Source organism: Tasmannia lanceolata, unplaced genomic scaffold, assembly GCF_043159265.1.
Source record: "Tasmannia lanceolata isolate RefF3 unplaced genomic scaffold, GAP_Taslan_0.1 ptg000015l, whole genome shotgun sequence".
NCBI lineage: Eukaryota > Viridiplantae > Streptophyta > Magnoliopsida > Canellales > Winteraceae > Tasmannia > Tasmannia lanceolata.
In genome coordinates this window covers 20,875,487-20,887,860 of record NW_027518692.1, presented here as the reverse complement: position 1 = coordinate 20,887,860, position 12,374 = coordinate 20,875,487, and the positions used below count along the sequence as shown (strand labels likewise).

Below are 12,374 nucleotides of genomic sequence, written 5' to 3'. Positions count from 1 at the left end.
TATCTACTCATCTCGAAGTTTTCTTTCAAACGCAACACAGACCTGAAAGCTCAAACAACGACCCAAGAAACCTTTACTTCCGTCGAGATGGAGGAGGAAGTCAGCCCAAATGACCCATCATCTTTCTGGGAAGATCATATTAAGATAGTGGTCAAGAGTTTATCTCCCCAGTACTTTCACTTCATGGCTGCTAATTACTATATATATTTTAATCATCTGATTAAAATGAGAACAAAGACAGAAGATGCACTAGCCAAGAGCTTGCGTGCAAGATCTTCTTCCGATACAAGGGACGGGAAGAAACCGATCGCCGAAAAAAGTTCACAATGTAAACTCTGCTCGTGAAAAGAAGGTGCTAGAAGTAGGGCGTTAGGTGAAACAGACCACGATATATTTCGAACCCCTTTCATACCCTCTTGTAGCGCTACTGTCACTGTAATCAAAGCCTATACAAAACTTAGTTGTCGTGATAGCTCTATGGCCACTATACTCAACAGTTGAATTGTGCATTGAGACTTTAGAACGAGATGACTGACGAATGTAGAGTGAAAAGGGGGTGTAAATTTTGTTTTATACCCATTTTATGTTGAAAGAAAAGGAGCTAAATGTATGTACTCGATTTCTTCTTTTTTGTGTAATGGTAGCTTTTTCCCACGAGAATGCGTCGACCCAAGCCAACAATCGACAATAATCCATGTGTTAAATTTTAAGCATGAGTCGATAGCCCAGTTTCTTCCAATAATACCTCAGATCCTTTCACACTATTAATTCAACAATTACTCGCATTCTTTTCTAATTTGATTTGAGCTCACCCTGTGATAGTAAAATCGACGAAGACATGATCGTTTATAAGGTTATTCATGCCAAAATGTTATCTTTGGTGCTTTATCACACCATATACACTACTTTATTAGTGGGTTTTTCCATACAAAGTGCATGCACTATTATAGAATGTCTAGCATGCACAATCTATGAAAAACTAGTTAGAAAAGTTTGAGGCATGGAGAATATTTAATTGTTATGATATAAGCTTCTATATATTATATGTTTCAAGAGATATTTGACAGATTCTGTCATAGATATTTAATGAAATAAAGGAAAATGACTTGAGGAGGATGGTAAGTTGGGGAGGGCCTCTGCTAGGGCTGCAACTCGGGTTAAAACTTAATGACTTGAGTACAGATTCTGTCCCTCTCGTGTCTATCCCTCTCCCACCCTCCCTCATCACTGGTAAGCTAATATTCCAAGATAAAAAATGATGGTGGCCAAAACATGCCCTTAAAGACATTCCTCAAGATATTTTTCAAGAAAAATGATAGAGAAGCTCTGATGAGTTGCTAAGATGGAGATTTCCAATTTAAAATTCTGGGTAGTCTACTGTGAATTTGAATCAACCAAGTAACAGATTTAATTAAGAATTGGCAGGAATCCCAAGTTTGTCAATAGACTAGACTTTTGACCTGCAAAATGTGTTATCAATTCCCAAAACCAGTATCATCATCACTGCCACTATTTTGGGATGAATTTTCAGGCAGTGATAAATTCACCCCTTAAAAGAAGAATACAGCCCCTTTAACATAAATCGTTAAGTTTTAATGCTTTTAGAGTTAACGCTTGCTCCTCCATAAAGATATCCTAATGATTTCTGTTAAAGGGGGTGTATTCTTCTTTCAAGGGGGTGAATTTATCACTGCTCTGAGTCATGGGTTGTATTGGGGGCCCACTTGGAAAAGTAATACGAATTAAAATATGGTAATCTCCATCATAACTGGAAATTAGCCCACTGCCCAAATGTAGTGGCAATGGAATGATCCTAACCGTCAATAAATGGGCTTTCACTTGAAGCGATGGATCGGATACCTAATGGATATTTTCCACCTTTTTTTCGCTTAATTGATGGTAGAAAAATTTAGGAAAATCAACAAAAAGTTTTTTTTTTTTTTTTTTGTAGAAATGGCATATTCTCATTGTAGGTCCCATGCTCGGTGGTACTCTCGGTCTCCGTATCAATTTCCTTGATTCCTTCTATTATAAGCTACTTTGTATATTAATGCCCTGTTTAGATTGAAGTAAAAACATTTGTAAGGAAAAATGTTTCCTAGGAATTTTTTTTTACTTCCATAATTTGGAGAGATAAATTGTAGGGAAAAAAATATTATAAATTAAAGGTCCCTGTCAAAAAAAACTTTAACTACGGGGTTGAAGCATGGTTTTAAATTTCGGTTTCGGTACACATTTCGGCCGAAATTCGGTAAAATAATAAAAAATAATAATATTTTAATGAAATTTCAACCGATATTTGGTAAATTTTTGGAAATTCGGTTTCGGTGCATTTTGGTTTCAGTATTGATCGAAATCCGAAATTTAAAACTATGGGTTGAAGTCACTTTTTTTCACACGTGATCAAACACTGCTAAAACATTTAGGGGCCGTTTGGACACGCGGATTTTAGAATCCAGGTTTTAGTTTGAATGCAGTGTAAATGAGGGTCATGATCAAGCTGCTGGTATGCTGTCTTGGCAGCGTTTCTTGGATTTTAAGCAAGAAAACCAGGTTTTAGAAATATCTCCTACATCCTGCGATTTCTAAAACCTGGAAACATGGGACGATCGCCAGCTCTCTTGCTGTCGGAAAGAAGGGCTAGAAATCAGAAAACGACGGCTGCTCTCCTTCTTCTCATCTCCCGACTACAATTTTGAGAAAATCCAGGATTCTAAAATACGCGTATCCAAACGGCGGACTTTTTGGATACACAGATTTTAGAATCCAGGTTTTTAGTTTGAAAACAGTGTAAAAGATGGTTCATGATCAAGCTGTTGCATGCTATCTTGGCAGCATTTCTTGGATTTTAAGTAAGAAAACTAGGTTTTAGAAACCTCTCCCCCATCATGAGATTTCTAAAACCTGGTTTTCTTACTTAAAATCCAAGAAACGCTGTAAGGACAGCATGCAGCAGCTTGATTATGAATCCTCTTTTACACTGTTTTCGAAATAAAAACTTGGATTCTAAAATCCGCGTATCCAAACATCCCCTTAGTTTTGGAAAAGAGTTTTTCTTTTTTCCAAACCTTTCCAGAAAATTCCTGCAATCCAAACAGGGCGGAAGTGCTAGCCATTATCTGGTATAATTAACTCTGAAGGTCTGTACTTCTTCCCATTATTTTTGCAGCTATTTTTTTTTTTAAAAGTTGCTATTTTCTAAGGATTTGGGCAGTTTTCTCTTCCGGATCCATCAAGCTTGCTCTCTAATTCTATTTGATCTTTTTCATTGTCTTTTCTCTAGGTTTTGTTTGATCCTTTTTGCCTTTTTTAATTTCCAGTTTCAAGATTTTTTTCTTCCCTCAAAGAGACAAGAGAGACAGAAAAGAGAATACATGCCTTGTCGGATTTGAAGAATACACACTGAAATCAGTATTTATAAGATCAGAGTTGAAAGTAGTCGATATTGCATATGATTCAAGAGAGTTATTTTTAAGGTTCTGATTAGTTCTAATATGTATGTTCTAATAGTCGGCATAGGATTAGAGCACAGAGAGAACAACTATTCTCAGTGGTACGGTTAGTTCTAGACCATTATTTTGGCTTCCTAAAAATTCATTCTTTATTTGATGACATGGTGCTTTCATGTTTCATCAGTTAGTTGTGATGCTCAAACTATACCAGTAAATGTTAATAGCAAACTTGAGGGGGCAAAGATTGCCCCACAATCATGTTATTTACTTATAAATCAACGACTTGGGTCGACAACTTTTAGTATCTTGACCCATCTTTTGTTCCAATGGTTACGGCAAAAGATTGCCAGACATGCTTCACAGTAGATAATTTCCCTCCTTGAAGAGCATTTCAAAAATCTGGGGATTTGGGTTTTGATATGAAAGGGTGTGGAGAGAGTCAGTTGAGGACATCAAGCCTTTTAACATGAAATTGAATCTGCTCAGAGTGCAAGTGACCAAAATAAAGACATAATTTCAATGTGTAAACAACAGAATAAGATCAATAAGACCTAAAGATTTTGAAAACAAATATCATCAATTACTAACATTTGGGAAACAAATCATAGTTTTCAGTCGGTTCTAGTCACGAGCTATAGACAATTTGAATTCAATTTAAAGGTGTGCGTACTCACACTTACCAGGCGCGTGTCTCGTTTTTTTTTTTTTTTTTTATATACACATAAAGGTTGATGGACTGAACCCCTAGCTCCATTGCGTTGGTCACCATGACTTGCCACTCTTAACATATCTCTATCGGACCCAGGTCCCCAAATCTGTGAGTGAGGAGAAGGGTCCATTCAAGTGGAACAACAGGGGGCCTTCTGAACAACGGGCTGCCCCCGCATTTGCACTGTTGCTGGTCTGCTGGCGTTCATTGCGGGCTGACTCACCATCCTACAACAATAGGAAACAAAGTGATTCGGTCAACTTTTGTAGTTCTGATATGGGCATGCCACTCCTTTTTTTCTGATAGGTAAGCTGGAATCGAACCTCCGACCTCCAGGTCGAAGAACAAAGAAATTATTATTGTCGACATTAACTATCGTGGTTGTTTGTGGGTATGTTAATTTTAATGTCATACATAATATTCAGTTGAGGTTCCTTAGGGTACGTTATAGAAATACAATGCCTAGGATTAAGGAATCTTTAGTGTGTAGTTGCTTGCCACTTTATTTTTTTCCACCTTACTGGAATCCGTATAAACAAATGTAATTTGATCCTTCTTGTACCGTGCCTAACATTGAAAATCAGGGTATAATATCAAGTTTATTTCGAGTTTTCACAAGCTTGCTTTCCTTTAGGCCATTTTTGGATTGGATGGATTTTCTAGAAAAGTCTGGAAAAGAAAAAAAACTTTTCCAGAATTTCTTGTTTTTCCATTGTTTGATTACACATGAAAAAAAATGTAACTTGAACCATCGCAGTTCAAGTTTTATTTAGAGAGACTTCAATTTAGAACGACATCTCTCTAACATGGTTTCAAATTTCGGTTTCGGAAAGCGTTTCGATCCTCACCAAAACCGAAATTTCGGCCGAAATCCGATGAAATCAAATAAAATAATATTTTATTTCATACAAAATTTCGGCCGAAATTTCAGGAAAGTTTTAAATAATGGAAAAAATCGAGTTTTTTGGGTGAAATTCCTTAACTTTAGGTCAAAATTTTCTACCGTTTCGGTTATACCCGATTTTGATTTCGGTTTCGAAATTTAAAACCATGCTCTCTAAACAAGTGGCATAGCCACATCATTTTCCTCTAAATTGTGGAAACAAAAAAAATTCCTAGGAAAAAAACTTCTGCAGGAAATGTTTTTCATGCGATCCAAACAGGGCTTTAGGTTAAAGATTGGAATGCTATTGCTCGATTGAAACCCATTGCAGACATGTAAACAGTATAATAATTCAAAACCATAAAAGCTCACTTCCAAGTCTGAAAGATCAATGGGGAGAACTCACCGGTTTTTTATCTCAGCAGCCATAGTCATGAATGCTTGCTCCACATTGGTAGCATTCTTGGCACTTGTTTCCAAGAAAGGAATCCCAATCTCATCTGCAAATGCCTTTAGATACAACAAATATAATTCATGCAGACAAATTGTATCAGTTTAAAAACAGTATAAGGTGAATTCAATGATCTTAATATATTTGATGGATGTGGCAATATAAGAGTACCAGAAAAAAGAAAACAACACAAAGCAGCATCAGAGGGCTAGAAGGAGGTATGCTATCGTGTAGAAAGGTGTCCATCCTGTGAATGGTTTGCTTAAACTAAACTTTGATGGCTCTAGAATGGGTAACCCTGGTCTAGCAGGCATAGGAGGGGTCTTAAGAGATTCAAGTGGCAATGTCGTTTGGGCCTTTTCAGGCCCTATTGGGATTGTAGATGCTAGTGAGGCTGAGGTTAGAGCCATACACCAGGGTCTAAAGTGTTTGGATAAAAATTGCATAGATAAGGTTATTGTGGAGGGACTCCATGAATGTTATCCGATGACTTAATGGATCAATTGTCCCTCCTTGGAGATTTTCCCAATTCTTTGACGAGATTCAAGATCGAGTGGAAGGGTCATCTATCACATTTAATCATACTAGAAGGTTCGCTAATAGTGTAGCAAACAGACTAGCAAAAGATAAAGTGGGGAAGCAAGAGTTGGAGATGTTTGATTTCCTCCCCCCGATCTTTGTTTCTATTTTATTGTATCTCTTGATTCTCTCGGTGACTTGTATTTGTCCTTTGTGGTTTGACAATCTTGGTCTTCCCTTTTCTCTTTTAGTGAAATTGCAACCATACAAAAAACAACAACAATGCAGCATAAACAACACAATTACCTGGGCAGTTTCAGAAGAAACAACTTTATTATCAGTCATGTCAGATTTGTTTCCAACCAAAAGCTTGTTCACATTTTCACTTGCATAACGGTCAATCTCATTGAGCCATTGCTTGACGTTGTTGAAACTTTCTTGGTCAGTAACATCATAAACAATCTGCCAATGAAGACCAAAAATGCATTGTGATACTTTTCACATCAATATTAAGTGTGTGGATATACCAAAGCGCAAAAAAAGAGAGACTTCACTTACAATAATGCCGTGTGCACCACGATAGTAACTGCTTGTAATTGTCCGGAAACGTTCCTGCCCGGCCGTATCCCACTAACCACAAGAAGTGTTGTTTGACTATCAGGAATACAAAATGCTTATATTTTGATATTGGAAATTAACAAAATTGTTACTTACAATTTGAAGTTTCATGGTCTTCCCATCTTGCTCTACTGTGCGAATTTTCTAGAGGCAAAGAGATATAAAACGAGTTGGCAAACATTAGTCACAATATGAGAAAATAGGTACTTTGATAACATATGATCATATATTATACTTACAAAATCGACACCAATGGTGCTGATGTAACTTTCCACATAAGAATCATCCTGCACATGAAACCCCAACGAAACCGACATTTACAGATTTAAACTCATATATTATTGGACCGCAATAAAAAAAAAAACTCATGCAAGACCAAAAAATATGATCATTTTTTGAGAAATGGTGAATAACCAAAAAAGCTGATCATATTCAATAAAAGATAGGGAACGGTAGTCTTGAAAATGGAAAAATCTGCTCAAAATCAATACACAGTCTGAAGCATGCCAGAGAGGAGAGAGGAGCTTCCGATAGTAGATTGCCTACTGCAGGGCCAATCCTACACTTAGCATATTTTGCATTGGAGGCACTTAGCATATTTTGCATTGGAGACAAACAACTTTCTACTGAAAGAAGGCTTCCTAAAGGTTGCTATGTTTATCATAACATCAGATTCACGTGACAGAAATTTGGAGAAGGATCACCATCAAAGAAAGAAATTTCATTAGCATAAGTGTTTCCTCATAGGAACGCCCACGAATTTGATCAAAGACTCTTCGCGCTTTGTGAGCAGACATAGGGCACATGTTTGGCTACTATGAATTTTTTTTCGGTGTCTCCAAGTGCAGATGAGGGTGAAGTGGCTAAAAATCAGGACACTAGCATCTCCAAGTGGTAAGAAGTGCCTATAAATCAGAAAAAAAAAAACTCTACTAAAAATAGGATCGACTTTTTCCTGATTTTTAGCCACTTCTCACCCTCATCTCAATAGTGCCCTCTCAAATCTCTCCTCCTCCCACCTGCCCCACCCGTCTCTTACCACTTCAAGATGCTAATGTATCATAAAAAAAAATTCCTGGCAGCCAGACATGGCCTAGATTTTTCATTATTATTCTATTCATGCTGCACCATAATTGGCATAAAAGCAAGTTCAATTTAGGACTGGTATTTGGTAACATGACCGAAAGGAATCGTCGTCATGTAAATTTTGGTGGAGGCAAATGGACATGGAGTATCAAACACAGTCTAAAAACTATTGATGTCCTGACAAGACAAGTAGATACACTTTGACAAGATAGATAGATCGAGTTATGCATAAGATTCAACTCTTGCAACAAGGATTCACTAGGGCCACACTGCCGGAGGACGATAAACTTTTAGATAATTCCACTAATCAGCTGGAAGTTGTCCAAGTTGGAACTCAAGCCCCAACGCCGCCGGGAGGTGAAAACAAGGTTCAATTTGTTGGAAATCAGCATGGAGGAGTTTCTAGTTTATGGGAAACAAGCTCAAGAACTCAACTCAACTCAACTCAACAAAGCCTTTGTCCAAAACTAGTTGGGGTCGGCTAAATGAATCCTTTCGAAAAATTTCATGAAGAAGGTGAAAGGAATCTACCTGGCTCTAATCCTGGCACTAGTTGGGTTCTTCTACTTGGATCATTTTCTTCCATTCTATCCTATCCAAGATCATGTTCTCTGTTATGTTCTGTGCTAAAAAAAAGGATGGATCATATGAAACAGAAAAGGAGTTTGACTGCATCCAACTTGACAGTAAAGATGTAGAAAGGTGTAAAGAATTTCCAGAAGAAATTCATGACCCGTACTAAAATGAGTATCTAGAAGAGGAGATGAATGATTCCGAGTTTTATGAAGAGTGATTAGATGAATATGATGATTTACGACAAACAAGAGGATCTATAAGAAAATTTCGATAAGCAAGATATATCAAAAGAAGGATGGCGACTATACTGAAAATTGAGATTCATTATTAATTTTATGAGTTACATTCAATTTCAATAATTTAGAGGGCGAGCCTTGGCGCAACGGTAAGGTTGCTCCATTGTGACCTGGTGGTCACCGGCTCACGGATAACAGCCTCTCTGCAAAGCAGAGGTAAGGCTGCGTACATCTAGCCCTACCCAGATCCCGCAATGGCAGGAGCCTCGTGAACTGGGTTGCCCTTTTTTTTTAATTCAATTTCAATAATTTAGTGCTGCAAGAATCAAGGCTTTTTAATAGATTCCTCAATAAAGATGAAAATACATAAATAAATTTCTAAAGTATATGTATGGAGGATTTATGAAGAAACTTATGGAGCTCTACTCTAATATCTCATTTAGTGAAAGGATCTCCACTATCTTTGTTCAAAACTTGAAGACAGTCTGTGAAGGTTATCAATTCGCAGGAGCCAAAATTTCTCCAACCATGAGGGAATTGATACAGTAGATATTCAAGTTTCATTCAAACCAGAAATTGGAAGAGAAAGGATGAATATCAAATAAAGAAATTTTCATTATGTGATTTTGTTCTATGCTGCACCAATATGCTTAAAGAGATGAAAGTCATGCCCTACTGCTGAAAGCTTAAACTCAATACAATTTAGAAGTGGCTTGTAGGCTACAACATGCCTCAAATCTATTTCAAAGCAAACTTTGACCACAATAATATTGAGCGAGTCCTCAATACATTTACGAGAAACGATGCAAAAGCATAGCCAATTTGATATAATCACATATAAGCACAAATGAATAAGCCTTGTGGTAAAGATGTAAAACTGTAAGATTCTCACTATCACCTCCGATGGACCCCTCTCATCATTTTTAGTGCACCCTTTCATTTTCCTTGTCCTCATTAAAACAACTACATTAAAAGGGGGCTTGAGTATTTTAAAACATATATAAACGCATATGACTCTTCATTTGTCGTCAGCCACATTAGCAACAGCAAATAAATACCAAACAGATTCTAGCCTTTCACCTATGTTTGAATAGAATATATATGAACTATTCCTACAATTTATAAATTTAAAACGAATGCATGCCCCTTGTCCATGTACCTAACTTCAACAATTCATGAAATGGTACCATTAGAATATATCCAACAAATCCTTTACATTCATAACATAGGCAAATGACATAGGCACAATCATATTTTGAAAATAGGCATGAACTCAGCATGTCCCATATGCTTTAACCAGCTGCCAAAGGTTGCCGACGGTTTTTGGGAATTATAACAGCTAGTTAAGCATATAGCACAAGTGAGTTTGCACCTGTTATCAAAACATGGTTGTGCGGTTGTGCCTATATTATTTCCCAAATTACATATATATATTTTTTTTCCTTTTATATTCGTTGTTTTCCTCTTATCTCCATAGTTTTTTTGAATTTTTCACCCTGAACAAATTTAACAAATATGAAGCTCATCTCCATTTTTAGTAACCTGTGACCCCCACTTGAGACTAAACCCATTATTAATAAATTTTCTAAGTTGAGATTTTAACTTGATTCATTTCCATTGCAGCTTCCAAATCTGGACTCAGATGCTTCCATTATTCATTGAACACCATGTTTCAAGGAAAACAAAAACCATAAAAACGAGCAACCACCCAATCAGCATCTTTTTTTTTTCCTAAATGATAAACCCAATCAGCATCTTAGAGGGAAAACATATGTGAACATTAATCTTACCGCAAATCTTAACAGAATGCATGACTTGCCAACACCAGAATCTCCAATAAGTAACAGCTTGAAAAGATAGTCACTGCAAGACAACAATTCATCAGAACTTCCCCTTCATACATTTTATGCACGTAAAAAACCATAATTACTTACAAAAACCTATGGGAAATCCCATGTCAGTCTTTCTGTTATACAAATCTTTTTATTTTATTTTATTTATAATGGAAAAGCCTTGACTGTAACATGCAAAAGCTTTTTCTGCGCTAACTACAATAATAAACTGTATCATCTTAAGTCTTAACATACAAAAGTGCTATTTAAGCATCACACCAAGTGCCTAGAGGAGAAATAACAATCAAATCCCATTTGGAGTTGGATAAAAACTAATAGAAATGCAAAAGGAAACATGATTTCAAAAGCAAATAAGATGTGGCTATGCAGTCAAAGGCAAGTACGGTGTGTCTATGCACTCATTTCCCACTAAGAAATTCTTGTCCATGCCAAGAGAACAATCAGACTGGTATAAAACATGTGCATAAATGCAACAATAACAATCGTCAAGCAGGAAAACATATTCCCACGTACATGATGATCAGCAACAAAATTGCAAAGTGCATATAGCTTCTCTGCTAGACCACCAGATAAAAGAAATTATGAATTCTAAAGCAAGCACTGAGAATCAAGTTGTAGTTTAGTTGGGCTATTGAAAGTGAAAATATCCATAAAAAACTCCAGAAACTACAATCACTGGATAATAATGTTAAAATCCTTGGGCACAGATAATTCAAACAGAAATGTTTTCAGCTCATGGACATTGTAGTTCCAATCATTCAGTAGATACTGCACTGAATGACAATGCTTTTACAGATCATTAACCACCAATCAAGAGATAGGGTAATATTTCGTTCCAATAAACGCTCGGTCAAGAATTATTTTGTTCCAATCATATTACCCAGTTATTGAACCATTCAAAAAAAAAAAAAAAAACTACCTAGGTATTGAAAGATAATATGCACAGGAATATGAAACCGAAATGGAGAAATTGCTTTTATGTGAAGAAATTCCATTTTCAGTTGCATAACTGAGAACTTATAGAGGAGATCCAAAACTAAATATTGTGTGCAACCTATGAACAAAGAATTTTTTTTCTTCTTTTATCCATATAAAAGTGGAGACGTCTAGACAACAATTAAGAACCCACTGGGATGTATTCATAACAAAATGATAACCCAAATAACAAAAAGACCTTCTATGTCAAATAAAAAAAAATCATATGAGATAGGCTAAGGGGGTGAACTACATAGGTTAAAATCACATGATTCTGATTCAAATCCTACAATTTGGACTTATTAAATCACACAATACTGATTCAAAATCCTCATAACAACAAGATACAAAAAAAAAAAAAAATGACAATAAAAAAGAAAATCACACCATACAACAATTCGCAAGATCCAGATCCTACAAATAGAGATAGGGCATCATACGTTGCCGGATTACGCAAATTCAAGAAATTATTCAATATAATAAAATTTAAACAATAAGAACAAATCCATACAAGAAAAAGCCCTAACCATGAAAAACAACCAAAAATTTCAGAAAAGGAGGGGAAATCAAAGTGAATAAACTTACTACTCGGGATTCATAACTTTGATAAATCGAAACCCTAACTTTCCTCTTCGTAAAAACAAAAAACGAGACAAAATAATGGAAAAAATTAACGATCTCGTTCCAAATGAGAGAGGGGGGGTTGAAAGCGTATTTATAGACAAGTCACGGGTTTCAATCTTAGAATGCTTCGTCACCAAAGTCTTGAGGAATTTCCAGTCAGCAATTTTATAGCCCCTTAAATACTGGGAGAAGATTATTTCGCCCCCTATAGGATTATACGCCCCGCTTTTAACGTGAATTGGGGGCAGACTTTAATGCTTTTTGACGTCAAATCAGTTAACAAAGGGGCGCATAATCGTACGGGGGGCGAAAGAATTTTCGTCCTAAATATACTAGAAGGGGCTGTCCCAAATAAAAAATGGGGCGAATGTATCACTTCCCTTATTTTTATT

The 12,374-nt window shown here is 36.3% G+C and overlaps 1 protein-coding gene across 1 annotated transcript; it reads right to left on the bottom strand.

The window, feature by feature from the left end:
- Positions 1–4,010: 4,010 nt before the first annotated feature.
- Positions 4,011–12,102, bottom strand: LOC143893139 (ras-related protein RIC1-like). The gene is made up of 8 exons (XM_077398131.1): positions 11,944–12,102; positions 10,321–10,393; positions 6,872–6,919; positions 6,729–6,776; positions 6,573–6,644; positions 6,321–6,476; positions 5,451–5,554; positions 4,011–4,388 (listed from the first exon to the last, which is right to left on the bottom strand). Exons 1-8 carry the CDS (start codon positions 11,955–11,957, stop codon positions 4,292–4,294), a joined length of 612 nt encoding a protein of 203 aa, XP_077254246.1. The 5' UTR covers positions 11,958–12,102; the 3' UTR covers positions 4,011–4,291.
- Between the last annotated feature and the right edge of the window lie 272 nt (positions 12,103–12,374).

Coding starts and splice junctions, on each gene's coding strand:
- LOC143893139 (XM_077398131.1), bottom strand. Junction 6,645..6,728: donor AGACCATGAAACTTCAAATT/GTAAGTAACAAT, acceptor TCTTGTGGTTAG/TGGGATACGGCCGGGCAGGA. Junction 5,555..6,320: donor TTTCTTCTGAAACTGCCCAG/GTAATTGTGTTG, acceptor TTGTATCTAAAG/GCATTTGCAGATGAGATTGG.